Source organism: Hesperophylax consimilis, chromosome 21 (assembly GCF_061612785.1).
Source record: "Hesperophylax consimilis isolate HC1 chromosome 21, BYU_Hcon_1.0, whole genome shotgun sequence".
NCBI lineage: Eukaryota > Metazoa > Arthropoda > Insecta > Trichoptera > Limnephilidae > Hesperophylax > Hesperophylax consimilis.
In genome coordinates this window covers 16,611,090-16,629,089 of record NC_142856.1, presented here as the reverse complement: position 1 = coordinate 16,629,089, position 18,000 = coordinate 16,611,090, and the positions used below count along the sequence as shown (strand labels likewise).

At 40.9% G+C, this 18,000-nt stretch overlaps 1 protein-coding gene across 1 annotated transcript; it reads left to right on the top strand.

Annotated features, from left to right (window-relative positions):
* The first annotated feature begins 33 nt into the window (after nt 1–33).
* On the top strand, nt 34–6,201 carry LOC149413668 (uncharacterized). The gene is made up of 3 exons (XM_089644450.1): nt 34–355; nt 839–2,167; nt 2,375–6,201. Exons 1-3 carry the CDS (start codon nt 34–36, stop codon nt 6,199–6,201), a joined length of 5,478 nt encoding a protein of 1,825 aa, XP_089500576.1.
* The last annotated feature ends 11,799 nt before the right edge of the window (nt 6,202–18,000 follow it).

The following is an 18,000-nucleotide window of genomic DNA, read 5'->3' as shown; positions in this document are numbered from 1 at the left end:
ACGCATTACGCCTTTAATCGTGCTTCAGTAAAGATGCCTTCGCTCCGCAGTGGCCATAAAATCTCTACGTCATCTGGGGCGTCGCGATCAGCAACCAGCGTTCCCGCAGACCGAGACAAACGTATGTCTCGCCGAGCCCCGGACCCTACTTCCAACTCTCCGACTGATGTTCCCATTAGCCAAGATGCACCCCAGCAAGCTGATCAAGCTATGCTTGCCTCGGACTCCATTGAACAATCAACCACAGCTTGGGGTCCCATCCTGACCCACAGTTCCCCGGCCCCCCAGGAGTCTGACGGAGAGGATGATGACCAACGGTCAGAGTCAACTGAGGATGCAATACAAATGTTGCGCCGTGAGTTGCGCACTCGAGAGAAGCAGCACGTTAAGCACACCGCCAACCTACTTGCAGCCCTGGCAGCAGCAACAAAGACATCCGCCGCACTGCAAGCAGGCCACCAACCTGCCGATTCCAGGTTCACAACTATCCAAGCCCCCGTGGCGCCTGGAGCGTGGCCCGCCTTGAATGCCGGCTACGCTATCACAGCACCCGGGCAAGCCTCGAATGCATGCCCGGTGCAAACAGCGCCTGGAGCGTGGCCCGCCTCGAATGCCGGCTACGCTATCACAGCACCCGGGCAAGCCTCGAATGCATGCCCGGTGCAAACAGCGCCTGGAGCGTGGCCCGCCTCGAATGCCGGCTACGCTATCACAGCACCCGGGCAAGCCTCGAATGCATGCCCGGTGCAAACAGCGCCTGGAGCGTGGCCCGCCTCGAATGCCGGCTACGCTATCACAGCACCCGGGCAAGCCTCGAATGCATGCCCGGTGCAAACAGCGCCTGGAGTGTGGCCCGCCTCGAAAGCCGGTTACACTATCACAGCACCCGGGCAAGCCTTGAATGCATGCCCGGTGCGTACACTGCCGGGAACACGGCCCGCCTCAAATGCTGGCCACGCTATCATAAAACCCGGACCCGCCTCGAATGCACGCTCAGTGCACATACTGTCGGAAACTACGGGACACACGGCACCCGTGGCAAGCATTCCCATAGCCGATTATACTCTACCACAGTACCCCGAGCGACAGCTCCAAGCAGCAGTACCTGGAGAAGTGGAATTTACGCATAACAGATCGCAGCAATTCCCTACGAGTCAGGATTTTTCACCACTGTTTCCGCCACTGCCTACGGCCGATGAGACAGCACAGCACACTCACGAGTGGGTGCAAAAAGGCGCTGATCAGCTGTCCCAGATCACCTCAGCAATAGCAGAGGGTTTTCGCACGTCCCGTGCCCAAGAAAGCCCTCGCACGATAGAGGACGATACACGGATGGCCGCCTTAATCGCAAGGCAGACCACGGCCAAGGATCTTCCCCTCTTCCTGGGTGACCCGCTCGAGTGGCCCACATGGAAAGCCCAGTACACCCAATCCACAACCACTTGCAGAATGACTTCATCTGAAAACCTCATCCGGCTGCAGCGTGCACTAAAAGGGAAGGCTCGGGATGCAGTCGGCCCTCTCCTCATGGATCCCGCTCAAGTTCCAGAGATCCTCTCTGTCCTCGAGCAGCGATACGGTGGCGCCAGCGCAATAGCCACGCTGATGTTGGAAAAGGTGAAAAAGCTGCCGTATCTCACAATAGACGCAACCCTTGAGGACCTGGCAGACTTCTCCGGAACCGTCCAGAACTTGGTGACATCACTTAGGATCCTTAGGACTGACGGATACCTGACCAACCCCACCCTACTGAATGACATCACAACAAAGATGCCGATTACGCTACGGATGACCTGGCTGTATGAGATACGTGGTCTTACGAGTCTAGCTACAATAACTCAGCTGGCAGCATTTCTGAAAAGTATGGCTAACGCTATACCCAACAGCGGGATGATCGACCCAGTGCGACCTCGACCGCGACGGACCGAGCAGGTGCATGTAGTAAACGGTGAAGAAGTTAAACCAGACTCTAGACCCGCTGAATTTGTTACATCGCGTAAGAGGAGTGAGCCTCGCGAAAATAAAATGAACAATACGCGTAAACGCAAACTGTCTAGTGAAAGTTGCGGCCAGTGCGGTGGCAACCACAAAACTCGCGAGTGCACCGAGTTCGCGGAGAAAAGTCTCGCCCTCCGGTGGACAATGGTGCGACAGAAGAACCTGTGTCGTAAGTGTCTGGATCGACACCACTCACGGGACTGTAAAACCAAGGCATGGTGCGGCATAGGAGGGTGCAGATCACCACATCACCGTTTGCTTCATGACCCACAGTTCGTACCGGAAGGTGCTGTCGGTGAGGTTAACTTGTGACGCCAGACGACGGACCGGAGCGTGCTGTTAAAAATTGTGCAGGTTATGTTGGGCGTCCCCCAAGGAAGCAAAGTTTTGGTGTTCGCGCTCCTCGACGAAGGCTCAACTGTGACACTTGTCGACGCTGACATCGCGACACGGATCGGGGTGAGCGGCCCAGTCCGCGGCATACGGATCCATGGCGCCAAAGGGATGTGCACCTCTGACACACTCTCCCGCCGAGTGAAGCTGACCATAAGAGGATGTGATAGCAGTGACACCTACTACATCATCGCCAACACGATCTCCGACCTCAACCTGCCAGAACAACAGGCCCAGGGAAACCTTGTCACCCCAAAACTTTTGATAGGGCAAGACAATGCTCATCTGATCGTTTCACGGGAAGTGCGCGAAGACCATGACACTACGCGAATAGTGTCACGAACCGCACTGGGGTGGATCGCCCATGGGGGTGTCGGGACTGGCAGTGACAATAAATCCACGACGCTGGCACTACAAATTGAATCAGCCGCAGATATCCGCCTAAGAGAATTGGTAAAATGCAACTTTGCCGTCGACTCTCTTGGCGTAACTGCCGCGGTGAGAACCCAGGCAAGCGAACAAAGGGCCATCGCACTAATGAACACGACGTCCCGGCCTCTTCGCACTGGGAGGTGGGAAACTGGCCTCCTGTGGCGTAATCCGGAAGCCACATTGCCTGACAACCGGCAGTGCGCGCTGAAACGACTTCATTCCCTTGAGAAGAAGCTGGCAGCAGATCAGAATCTGGCAGCAGCCTACAGCGACAAGATGAGCCAGCTGGTCAACAAAGGATACGCCAGGAAGCTGTCTAAACTGGAAGCGTCAACAACCGCACCCAGAAAATGGTACCTGCCGCACTTTGCGGTGACAAACCCCAATAAGCCAGGGAAGATCAGAATAGTGTTTGACGCCGCCAGTCGATGCCGAGGGACCTCCCTTAATGACCAGCTGCTTACCGGCCCTGACCTGCTGTCTTCCCTCTTAGGGAATATTCTGCGCTTTCGAGAGGGAAACATCGCCATTGCCGCAGATATCAAGGAAATGTTTCTGCAGATCAAGATAAGGCGGGAAGATCAGCTGTCCCAACTCTACCTCTGGAGATTACCGAACCAACACGAACCTTATACTTACCAGATGTCATCTATGATGTTCGGAGCCACTTGTTCACCGAGCAGCGCCCAGTTCGTCCGGAACAAGGTAGCCGGGGAATACGAACATGAAAACCCGATTGCCGCAGCAGCCATTCGTTCTAAATTCTACATGGATGACTACCTAGATGCGGTAGACAGTTGTCAGGAGGCTGCCTCACTCGTCCACGGTGTGAGCACCCTCCTCGCGAAAGGAGGATTCCACCTAACTAGCTGGGCATCTAACAGTCCAGCTGCCATAGCCGGTGTTCCCACAGAAGACCGGGCCAGTTCCACAGTGCGGATCAGCGGTGGAGGTACGGAGACGGAACGAGTGCTCGGACTAGTTTGGGACCCATCCACTGATAACTTCCTGTACTCATTCCAAGAGGCGATCACCCCAGAAGTGGCCACGCGACCCACGAAAAGGCAGCTGCTCTCAATAGTAATGAAAATCTTCGACCCAGTAGGCTTCATTTCCTGCCTTACAATCCGGTCGAAGATACTGCTGCAGGCCGTGTGGCGCTCGAGTATAGGCTGGGACAACCCCATTACCCCTGAACATACACAGAGGTGGACCGAATGGCTGAGCCTGTTGAATACACACAGCATTTCAGTTCCGAGACGCTGCCTCCATCTCAAGCAGAACAGCGTGACCCTACATCTCTTCTGCGATGCGTCAGAACAAGCCTGCTGCGCTGTCGCCTATTACACCGAAGAAGTAAATGGATCCCTACAGGCGACATTTCTGGCCAGTAAATGCAAAGTGGCGCCACTGAAGCCCCTCTCCATTCCCCGCCTTGAGTTACAAGCCGGACTCATCGCGGCAAGACTAGCCCAGACCATCCACAAGGAAAGCCAGGCCCGTATATCCCAAACGTACTTCTGGACAGACTCTGCAACCGTATTGTGCTGGTTACGAACTGACCCACGTACGTACTCTGCCTTCGTGGCAAACAGACTGGGCGAAATAGATGAGTTAACCAACATACTCGACTGGAGATGGGTGCCAACCAAGCTCAATCCCGCTGACATCGGTACAAGGGACTCAGATGTGCCCGACCTATCACCCAAAGGAAGGTGGTTTACCGGGCCGGCCTTTATCATTTTACCTGAGAGTGCGTGGCCAAAAGAGCGTGCACCTGTCAAAAGGCCCGACGACCAGACACTAGAGGTTAAGCCTCACTACGTCGGCCTTCTATCAACTGCAAGGGAAGCCTTACCATCCATCGAGAGATTCTCCTCATGGCAACGGCTGATTCGTGCAACAGCATGGGTTCTCCGCTTTGTGAAACAATGTCGGATGAAAGTTAACAAATCTGTAGGGGGCCCACTGCGAGCGGAGGAGATCAAGGAGGCGGAAGACAGATGGATAAAAAGGTCTCAGGAGGACGCCTTCAATACTGACATGACCACCCTCAAGCAAGGCCAAATGCTGCCGACTGGTAGTCGTCTGAACCCATTAAACCCCTTCTTCGGACAAGACGGCGCCCTGCGGATGGGTACCCGGCTGCGAGCTCTAGCGAAAACGAAGTGTGTAGCACGGACACCCGTCATCCTGGATGGAGACCACCCGTACACTCAGCTCCTGATTCGCCACTACCACCAGAAGGCGGACCATCCCAGCACGGAGAAGACGGTCGCAGAGGTGCGGGGCGATTTCTTTGTACTGCGTCTGCGCACTACAAGCAGGAAGATAGCACACGCCTGCCCCACCTGCCACATAAGGAGAAGCAAACCCTCTCCACCACTAATGGGGGCGCTACCACCACCTCGACTGATGCATCACATCCGCCCATTTACACATTGCGGACTCGACTACTTCGGGCCTATGGAGATCACGGTTGGCAGACATCGGGAAAAACGATATGGAGCCATCTTCACTTGTCTCTCGACCCGCGCCATTCACTTAGAACTGGCCGCCTCACTGACCGCAGACTCAGCCATCATGGCCATACAGCGGATGACTGCGCGAAGGGGACAACCCGCAGCCATGTACTCCGACAACGGAACAAATTTTCATGGAGCCGATGCAGAGATGAGAGACGCTCTGGTATCATTGAGCCACGATGCCAGAATGCTTGATGCCATAGCCACCCAGGGCATTGAGTGGCATTTCATACCTCCAATGACGCCCCACATGGGGGGAGCTTGGGAGAGGCTTGTACGGTCAGTAAAAAGAGCCCTGAGCACCACACTTAAGGAACGGGCACCTAGAGAAGAAACCTTACTCACGGCCCTGGCAGAGGCTGAATTCACAGTGAACAACAGACCACTCACTCACATATCAGTTGACCCACGCGACGAAGAGCCTTTGACCCCCAACCACTTTCTTCTAGGGTCGGCTGGAAAGCGTCCCCTCTTGTCCATGTTTGGCAAAAAGGAAGAGGAAATATGCCTTCGCCGCCAGTGGCGTATCGGCCAGCAACTTGCAGACATATTCTGGAGGCGGTGGCTTCTAGAATACCTTCCCACCATGGCAGCTCGGCAAAAATGGCACAACCCGGTCACACCCATTAAGAAGGATGACCTGGTGGTCATTATGGACTCCACGCTGCCACGGAACAGCTGGCCGCGTGGCCGCGTCCTTGAGGCCGTGCCCGCCGCCGACGGACAAGTCAGGACAGCCCGTATCCAGACAAGTTCCGGAATATATGTTAGACCGGCCATTAAAATCGCCGTCATACTACCTGCTTCAACAACACCAGCCGATCCAATCACCAGCACGACAACACCTGCCTAGCCGAAACCCCTTGCAATGACATCAACTGCAAACACGAGACGCTGGGATGAAACAGAACACGCCCGACGGAGTAGCTGGGCGCAGCAGAGACTGCACCGTGGGGAGTATATCGGACGTGCAGAGCCAAAGTCATTATGAGATAACAAGATCTCAAGTTTTTACGATGTCCCTAATATTTTTGATAAAACCATTTAGATATCTGCGTCAAAATAAATATGATACTATAATATTATTCCACATCCTTAATGTGCGACTGCTATAGTTAATATTAATGGATTTTCGGCGCCACCATACATTTAAAAACTAATGTTTTTGTTTTGTTCAACACAGTGAAGAGATAAGGGTGATCGCTAATTACTCTCATTGAACATGTGTGAAATTTAATGTATAATTTTGTCCAATAAATAGAGAAGTAACTGGTACAAACAGTCACTTCTCATCCGAGAGTTCTCGGGAAAGTAATACTTGTTTAATTTAATATTTTCCTACTGCCCCTGCAAAAACTCTCAGATCAAGGTGTCAATGTGTGCCGGTGCCCTATTGAATTTGCAGTATTTGTGCGGGCTTCACTAACTTGGTCCCGTACAATAACAATTTCCTTTTCCATTATTATTATTGTTATTCTTACAGAAATCTTGTGCGACTACCAAAATACGGGCATGAGCGTAGTATGGTAGTCGAGAAAATCACCCAAATTGTTTCACCGCAGGGGTAGGCAGAGAGGACGGACCGCTAAACAACTCGGTCTTGGCACACACTCTTTGCCTCATTCAGATTCATACATCGTCTCATACATACTCTTCTATTATTCTGACTCTTGATATGGCCCGACTCGAGTATCTGATTCACTTGATCGTGCCATGTCTCCCTCGGGCGTCCTTGACTTCTGCTATCATTCGCATTTGCATCATATATCTTACTTACACTCCTTTCTTCGCTCATTCGCTCTATATGCCCAAACCATCAAAGCGTCCCTTTCTTAATCTTACTCATTACGCTTACATCAGCCTCCCACTCTTCGCGGATCTTCACGTTCCTCAAACGATCATACATGGTTTTACCACACATACTCTCTCATTAGGGATCTCATTTCAACAGAATTCAATCTACTTTCATTGTAATTTTATAAATTTAAAAAAAAATGGGTCAGCGGTACTTTTACGACAAATTAGGTGATGTTATGTGAGGTGAGAATGCGTAATATTGTAAAATAATGTACATTAATAAAATAAATAATTACACTAATCTTGACACTCGCTCGAAACTTTATTTACATTCATACACCCTTCTGCTATTCGGACTCTTAACATGACAAGACTCAAGTATTGGATGTAATTTATTTTGACTGTGTTGTTATTTTGAATGGTTACTTTGCTAAATGATAATACTGTACTCCGAATTAAACTGCCAAATTGAAAACGATTATCCGGTAATAATTGATATTCATTTGGTGTCGCATTTCAATAACCCGGGTCTTTATCGTAATGGTTAAAATTGTCGTTTTTATTATTTATATTCCAGGTCCCCATTTCTCATTGCTGGTTTAATATTGCTTTTATTAGGCTTCAGTTATTTATTTGTTTCCTCAATTAAATATGTGAAAAAAAACACAAATGTTTTTTTTATTTTTTATCGTATTTATTTTTGGGGTTTTATGCCGTGTTGCGCTACTTTCTTCTTTAACCAACGATTTCAGCGTTACGGTGACCGGATAAATCATCACATCTTTAAAAAGTTATATAAAGTCATGGAAAGTGATGAAACAAAAAATTTATTAACTGGGTTAAGTAGGTAAGTTAGGTTAGGTTAGGTTTTTTTTTTTTTTTTTTTTTTTTTTTATTATAAATTTTTAAAGATACAAGTTTTATGCAGTCCCACAAAGCTGTCACACATGATGGCTTGTCTGTAGGTTCTACAAATAATATATATAAACATTTTTAATTTTTAATACATGTATGACACAAAATTATACAATAAACAATATCACAAAATAATATATATCAAAGTACCTACCTATATACAAATTATTTAGGCAGGTACGTTGAGATGTTCAGGAATACATCAATAATAAAGTTCAGAGATACATTGATTCGTCGCTTATTAGCCAACGCTTAGTGTTTTTGGGGCAGGGTCTCTCATTATTCTGAGGTTTAAAAGAATTATTAAATTTATTGAAAATCTCTGGTATTAAATATTTAAGCGTTCGGCTTCCATACTTATTTGTTACTCTTGGAATAATGAGGCCCTTATTTTCAGTGAATCTTGTTGTGTGATTATGCACCGGTTGCTTTTTATATTTGCTATCTCCCTCATTATCCATTATAATAATGTACCAAAGAAGACCCTTTATTGGAAGTAGGCCCTCAGAACCATACAGTAGTTTTAGATTACTTCTTTGTCTGTAAATATTCGGTGGTACAATTTTTTTTATTATAGCAATTTGTAAGTTTTGTATATATTTAATATAAATATTGCTTGAGTGCCCCCAAGTTCGTATGCCATATCTGAGTATGGATTCGACCATAGAAAAATAAATTATTTTAAGAGTACAATGAGGCAAAACAAATTTCAGTTTATAAAAATTACTTGCAAAAGATCGGAGCTGGTTACAGATTTTAGCCACTTGTTTATCCCATTTAAATTTATTGTCTACTATTAGTCCCAGATAAGTATATTCGTTAGTAAAGTCAATTGTTTCACAGTGGCAAATATTTTCAATTTTTCTATGAATACATTCAGAATTATGAGCAATTATTTTGGGTATATTCCATATTCCCAGGCTTGGTGATTTTACATACATACATTTTGTTTTTTTAACATTAATAATTAAACCAACATCATGAGCCCATTTAAGTAGCTCGTTAAAGTCACTTTGCAATTGTTGAATAGCTATGATAGGATTTTCATTGGATACTACAAGTGCAGTATCGTCAGCAAAAATGAATCTAAAGGCGTTTTTAAAGAGTTTTGACATAACAATAACATATATAATGTACAATTTTGGACCTAAAATTGATCCTTGCGGTACTCCTGATTTAATATGTCTTCCTTTACTCATATCATTTAAAATCTTTACGTTCATTTTTCTATTAGTTAAGTAGTTTTTAAAAAATGAGAGGAGTTTACCCCGGATTCCAATGTTTTCAAGAACCTTAATTAATTGTATATGGCTGAGAGTGTCAAAAGCTTTTGAGTAGTCAATAAACAGCACCAGTACATGTTTTTTAGAATTAAGTTGAGAATTTATAAAATCAGAAAATTTTTCGTAAAAAATTAGGTTAGGTTAATTTTTTTTTCATAGTTTTTAATGACTTTATATCACTTTTTAAAAGTGTGTTGAATTGTCACTGTGTTGAGTTATCATGGAACCCAGCGTTACAGTGTCCATTATAGAGGCGTACGTATAAGTATTTTTGTTCGTTATTTTTAATAGAAATTGCGTCTATTGTGAACAAACAATTCAAATGGAGTAGTACATATCACTGTAATAGCAACTTGCTTTTAACATTATCGTAAGACGTCAGAGAATACAGTTTATAAAAACCATGGCCTTACGAAATAAACCACTCGCACAACAAGAATAGATTTCGAGATCGTTAGTATGGTTTAATTCTAAATTCTACCGTAGAATGGCGCAAAGTGGTGAGAATTCACTAAATAAAATACTATTTTACATGTGAATAATAAATAACGCAGATAACCAAAGTAACGGAGATTTATTCCTTTTTAATACTATTCTTCATATTCTTAACGAAATGAAGATTTCTCCTTTTTTCCTGCCATAAATTCATCAGCCTGACTCGATTATTTGGAAAAAATATCTACCCTCTGCGGAAAGGCAGTGTAATATTTTATACGTAACATTGCCAAGTGTTTTATAAGGTTATATTGTACCGCGGGGGTTGATGTTACATCCCCTTGGAAGTTTATGAGAGGGGAGTCCATTTTACAAGATACATTATTTCCTTACCATTTTACTGACGCACTTATCAGGGGCGGGGAGTGCTAATCATATTCAGACATAGGGGTATAGGGGACTTATTTTATTCTTGGTCCACTCATTATGTACCTAAATTCTATGAAATTGACAAAATAATAAAACAAATGTCTGAATATGAAAAACCTAAATAATAGCCCTGATACTTGAGTTGTTCCCTATTGAAAAAGAGCACTCTTTTTTATAATACCTTTATTTTTCCTAATTTTTACATTAATTACATACAATAATATAAAAATCAATAAGAATATTGGGAACCCACTTAGGCGCAGCCTTTGCGTGGGTAATATAGTTAAATACATTATATTATTGTACCTAGAAAGAAACAAACTGTGAGCTTATAAGAAAAAAAACAAGATAACAATTTGTCTAAGCGGTTTGTATAAAAAGTGTTTACAATAGTGTATGGTGAAGTTATAAGTGTAATATATGGTGAAAAGTTTATGAGAAACATAAAGTTATACAAATTAAATAAAAAAAATTTCAACTGCTGTATTGAAAATCCATAATTTTAACTCCTTTAAATATTAAGAAAGTGTAGTAATCACTTGAATATTTTTCGGTAAACGATTGAACCTCTTGTACCACTCATTTATCTATCTCCACTGTAAACTCCAATTTGTCTGTAACACATTACAAGACTGTGTATACTAGACTGTGAATACTAGAGTATTATACTGCCCTGATGAATCTGCGACATAATGAACCTGGTCTGCAATAGCACGAAAAAGTTATGTAAACATAGTTAATGTTTTAATTTATATATTTATTGTTTATTTGGAACAATCAACAGATCGGTAACACACTTATTAACGTATTAAATGGCTGATGAAAACAATTGTAAAGCTTTCTGAATGAAATCATTGTCTGACTGGAGAAACATACCAATCGTACACTTGAACCAATCGCTGTGGAAATCGGTGAATAAAAAAGGACCCTTCAACCCGTCTTACGTTACCCTTATTATCGATCAACCTTGACTTTGAGACAACCCTGTTATTGAGAGTTGAAGGATATTAATATACGAAGAGGACTGAACTTTAAGCATTTTTTATCCAACATGACATCTCCAGCTTTGTCTACCACTACTTTGGTATCCAAATCCATCAGCCACCAATCAATAGACAGCTGCCCTAATAATGAAATGGAGATGTCGAAAAATTTTTATGTTTGTTTTACATTTTAATTAGTTTTACTAGGTTATTATAATATTGCTTTTATTATTGTTTTTTTGTATTACGTTACAACCACAATACAGACATTTCAGTAGTTCGAGGTATTTTAATATTAAATAATAAACAAATAGATTGTTAAAATATGTCTTCCCATAATGCAAACCACTGTAAAACACATACTTAGATGTGAATATTAGTTTACTTACAACCTAACCTTTATAATAGCTGAATGCCTACTAAGATAACAATATTATAACTTTACTTCAGTATATTATCTTCGTTTTAATATCTATATTTATCTCATATTTCCTTTATCCATTTTTTAAATTATTATATGATGAAATAAACATTTCTTTTTAAAAAATCTTCTGTTTACCTCAAAGAAAAGAAGTATTACTGTATTTAATCTTAGTGTGCCTATTATTAATATAACTCCTGCGTCTTCCTCGACATATGCATTTCTCAGTGAGACAGGCATTGAAAAATCAATTATAATAATAACTTATCATGATAAATAAATAATTTTTAACAAAATAATAGTAGGTCATAATCCAAAATAACATTATATTAGGATAGGTGCTAATCAATTCGAAAATCCTTCTTATATTATTACGATAGGGAAAATACTTATTTTATATTTATACATAGATTTTGATGCACGCACCGCCCCTGTAATGCTATAAAGACAGTGGCGTTAGAAACATTTTGAGGGGAGATCGACAAGTACCGGGTGACGTCATGCGAATGCAGTCAGAGGGTGTGTCCAATCAAATTCAACCCCCTTTTCCAGTAATGCAACAAAATATGGCACCTAATCCAAAAACTACCCCCTTAGGAATAACTGATTGCACTTTGACAAGAAGTGCCTTTTTACACTAGGGTAAATTTTGTCGCAGATTATTACTGTATTAATTTGTAAGTCAATTTTATGGATAAGTACACAAAGTCGAATACTCACTTTCTGATCAAATGTAGAGCTGCTTTTTAATGCTTTGAATGTATTACCAATAAATATTATATTTCACCCTATTGTTTGAAAATGTGAAATACCGAATGAAAACATGTTAATCATTATAATGGTTCAAGCTTATTACTTAATATATATATATATATCTAAACGTCTGATCCTCCACTAAGGTAGTCATCATGACGGAGTTTCTCAACTCCCATAAATTACGAAGGACTTCCACAGGTAGCAGGGTTCTCCATTCCAGCAGAGGTCTTTGCCATGACCTCCGGTGCAACACGGCAAAACATGTCCTGAATGATCCTTTGCCATCAATTCAATCTGCAGTTTGAAGTTTTTTTGTATGTAAAAGAGTTTTTAATCTTTGTGAATGAAAAGGGAACTGATCTTGATGTTAAGAAGAGAGGATAGAGCCGATCTCAAACTCAGGACTTAAAGACCTGGAGTCGATTTTGAAAAAAAGGATGGCCTTTTTTGCAAACTGATTTATCAGAGGGAGATACCTCAAGTAAGAAAACACTTTCTTGATGATACAACAAGTGTGGAAGCGGAGAGAGCGCTTTCCGCTGCTGGGCTTTTGTGAACAAATGTCCGTTCACGTAAAAGTGAATAGATTCTCCATAGTATACTTATAATATATTATTGTATATTGTACTCTTTTTGTGAAATAAATATTTTTTAATTTTGAATTTTGAATCTATTTGAAATAGATGTCATGATAGTTTTTTTGTCTGGGCAAGAGGGGTTAAATAAAAATCAAAACGTGATACCGTTCAAGAGTCACAACTGCCCAGAGTTAGTAGGACTATGTCTATATAAGTTTTGAGGTTGAAGAAGATGAGAGAGGGGAAATATTTAGAGCAAAAAGATCAGGAAGAGTTTTTTTATTCAGATCTAGCTATTTCAAGAAACTTTTGTTTTCATCTCGAGCTATTCTTTGTTTCTAAAATTCTAAAGTTTCTCTTGAAAAACATAACAGCCCACTTCGATCCGTCGATTTCTATGATCAGTGATGAAATACTTTTTCTGTTTTTAGATATTATGTTAGCAATATTGTGTAGGAAGGTACTCACATTATTTCGTTTTGAAAAAAATACTAATGGAGATGTAGAAATAACTTTCAAACAAATAATTGTGTGGGGAAACCGTTGCTCAATGTAATAGAATTTGAGTGAGACATTTACAGACTCGAGTTTCTCTAATGGTCAATTTTATGTCGTAATGTCACGAGTGGAGTATTCAAAATGGCATTTATTATGAATTATGTGTTTCTATGAAGTGCGAGTAGATGGAACACGGAATCGGAAATATCCCCGATAGACTGGGCACGATCAAGTTATCCAATTTCTTTAGATAGGAACAATTGCAGGTATAAGTAACGCGATTTTTACGTAAAACGGGTGAATTTTGCCATTTTCACGAGAATAATAAATTAGCAACTTTCTGTCAAAAGTGTAAATTTTATTATTTTTCAGCGATTTTATGATATTTTTGAAATTATGCATTTTAAATAAAAAATATTTATTTTATTCAGTTTTGACAAATAATCCAGTAACAGAGTCCACCGAATTTTTTAATGCAACATACCAAAAAATTGACATAACATCACTTCTGTTGCAAAATACTAGTTTGCTGGAAAACAACACAGTTTTCGTCAAAAAATCGCTAATTTTCAACACCCAATATTTCTTCAAAATCCACGATTTTCAAAGTCAATATGGCTGATCAGGCCTCCATTGCAATAATAAATATTGAATAAGGGTTATTTAACCGCATGAAATGTATCGCCGAAGTCACTGAAACGAAAGTCAGATTGACAGCAATGCAGACTATGTTTGAAGTGACAGCCACCGCTGTCAGGTCCGTCACTCTCACAGTTAATGCCGATGTGACGAAAAGCATTAAATACTGTGACACTGTGATCGCATTGTATATTATGTAACGTGATGAATTTTAAACCACGGTGAGCACCAAATGTAACATAAACTATTATTGTGCACGGCCGGCATAGTCCAGTGGTAACGCATTGGACTGCCATTCCGAAGGTCGCGGGTTCGAACCCGGCGTGCGCAAATAAATTTTATTTGATTAATTTGTGTTATTTCACAATTAATTAATTAAAATAATATATAGTATATTTGCGGCACGTTCCAGAGTGGAAGATACTACCAGTATCGCCCTGGTGTAAGACCACCATTCAGAATTGAGACGTTGCTCCAAATGGCTTTAGCCGTGTTTAGTGATTAGATCTGAATAGCCAGGTACTTCCCCACCTTCCTTTTTCCCTTCCCCACTTATCTTCAGCCTCACAACATCCCCCAATTGGGGATGCCATAGTCTCACTGGCTCCAGACGGGAGCAGTTGGGACTCTTGTGAGGTATTCACTATAAAAAAAATAAAAATAAATGTACAGGTAGCACGCCATAATAGCAAATATCACGATAGTTGACTGTCATTCACCTTTTAACGTATAATACATATTACGAGTGCAAGAATCATTTCAAAAATAATTAAGCTGAAACTGTTTTCTATATAAGAGGGGGATGAATTCAACTCATTTGATGAATTAAATAATATCTTCAAAACAAAGTTTAAACGGAAAAACATCGCCAACTAAATGTAGAAACCGAAGAAAATTTGAATATACTGGTAAATACCCCGATAAGTATTAGATATATTTTTAGAAAAAAGAAAAAAATACTTCATACCTTCCAAACGTCTGATCCTCCACCAAGGTAGTCATCATGACGGAGTTTCTCAACTCCCATAAATTACGAAGGACTTCCACAGGTAGCAGGGTTCTCCATTCCAGCAGAGGTCTTTGCCATGACCTCCGGTTCAACACGGCAAAACATACCCTGAATGATCCTTTGCAATCAATTAAATCTTCAGTTTGAAGTTGTAAAAGAATTTTTATAATCTTTGTGAATGAACTGATCTTGATGTTAGGAAGAGAGGATAGAGCCGATCTCAAACTCAGGAACTTAAAGACCTGGAGTCGATTTTGAAAAAAAGGATGGCCTTTTTTGCAAACGCATTTATCAGAGGAAGATACCTCAAGTAAGAAAACACTTTCTTGATGATACAACAAGTGTGGAAGCGGAGAGAGCGCTTTCCGCTGCTGGGCTTTTGTGAACAAATGTCCGTTCACGTAAAAGTGAAAGGATTCTCCATAGTCTACGGTTTTTACAATCTTCTTAAAATACTAAGTATGTTACGTTTTCAACGTATTATTTAGAATATTACTAGTAACAAAGATGAATGATATCAAATGACTATGGAGAGTCCTGTTAGTAATAATTACGTTTTTATATTTGTTTACGATCTTTTCTTTCTCAACGTATTCATAAAATACTTATTATATCCTTCTCAATACCTTTTCACAATGTTCTTAGATCCAAAGATTATTGATTCGAAATGTTCTTTAAAATGACTTAATATTTTACTTTTTCAATGTCTTTTTGATTATTGTACTAGTGTCAAAAATGTTGGCATTATTTAAATTTAATACAACTTAGTAAAAAAATCCGTAAATCCCAAGGGATTAGATTTAGAAAAACGTGCGGATTTGCAAACCCTCAATGCAATGTACCGTCCAAACAATTCGCATTGTGTTACATCTTTCATTGCATGATGAATTGCACTGAAACATTGATGTTTTCTAACGAAAACCCTGCTACAGAAATAAACAAATAATTATTACATATTATAACATAGATTGCGAATGTGAAAAGCTGTCATTTACATCGACTATTTCGTTATCTGTGTTTGCACTATTAACAGACAGTTGGTCTATCCATATTGACATTGATATCGTTAATTTATTGGAACTACGTAGCTAGAAATAACATTAAGGTTAACGCTAAAGTTACATAATAAAAAAGTGGATATAGTTGTTTTCTCCTTATTCATACAGATCCTGTCGAAAATTCGTAGATTCCAAATTAATATTATATACATAACTAGTAACTGACTATTAACTAACTTACTGTTGATCGTTCGACTATTCATTATTTACACTGTGACAGAAGTTACTATCATGAAAGTAATTATTAAAATAGGCGAGATAAAAAGTAGACACGCCCTTTTTAACGTCGGTATAATAATGCTATCTCTTCCATCACCAATGTCTCTATCATACCTTTAGATACACGTTCTTCACACTAGCCATCACACCGTGCTTCCGCCGGAGCAGGCAGAGAGGACGGTCCGCTAAACATCTTATTGTTGGCACAAACTCCTTGCTTCATTCAGTATACTTTAATCATTCCTCTGCCAGTTCCATGCCTCTCACCAAGTTAGGTACCAGCACACTATTGTGCACTGCTAGCTTCGTTTCTTTGGTCATTGTTTTGTTAGTGCTAATCGCGTTTATTCCCATTTATAAAGATTCCTGCATTTACCTTATTTTGAATATTTCTGGAATATCACAAAAAATGTCAAAGCAAGCAGGTAAGTATGTATGGCTTCGGTGTAGGTATCTCACTAAATTTACCCGAAATTAGAGAAAATACAAAAAAAAAATTACACGGGAAACTTATAAATAAATATATTTTTTGTGAACATTGCTTTTACTATATCAGTCAGCATTAAATAAACATTGATAAGTGTATAATATTTCCGATGTTTGAACAAAATTTATTGATAACCGCAAAAGATGAATTGCAAAACAAATAACAATTTTCCATATAATTATTTAATATATTTGTTTGTATATTCACGTATAATTTAAATAAAATCATACCTTCCCGTGTGTTGGATACACTTACGGCCGTTGTTCCCAATTTTTCGAACGATAATCTCAGGCTCGATCAATCAAGTGATTTGTTCAGTAACGTTTGATTGGCCTGTTTCTATTCAACATTCAAATATCTTTGAATGTTGATTATTTTAAGTGGCCCCGCCCACTTTAAGAGATAAATAAAATGAAATCAAAGTAAAAACATTCAATGTTAAATTAATATTGAAAAATTAAATATTGTATTTATCATTACTGCATATGATTTTTTTAAATACTGTTATACGTAAACCGATATTTATTTTTATTTTTTAAAACAAACTGATGTAATATGTTAGCAATGAAGTATTTGCTTAACTTTAATGCCACCGTGTCATCGTGCATATTTATACTTGTCATTAACTGAGGCAGGCTTAATCCAGTAGTTTGGCTTCCTTAAATTGGTTGATCGCTCAGTAGCCACCTTTCCGTTGGAAAGAGTGTAGTTGCGCGTTTGATCAGTGTTGAGCCTAAATTTCGGCTCAACTATTGATCAGTAGAATTGAGAACAACGGCCGTAATTATCTCCATGGTGAAAATCCACCATTCTCGAAAACCCATGGTTATCTGATTTCGGCAAAGAGGGAGATGAGTGACTGTCTGGTGCAATTTGATGGGAGAACCCTCCACAATGAAGACTTTGGATATGCTTGGAGTAAGTACCTCAGACAGACTTAAGTATCGGGGCTTCGTAGAGGCCCGAGAAAAAATGTACCTGTTATTATGGTGAATGTCGCCTGCCTCGACACAGGATAGCCCTAGTGAGGAAGGCAAAGTAAAAATATGTGTAAACCACGGAGGAAAGAAGAGAGTAGAGATGGCACTAGGGCAACTGGACACATAAGTAAGGAAAATAGTTAAAAACTAGGTATAGCATTATTT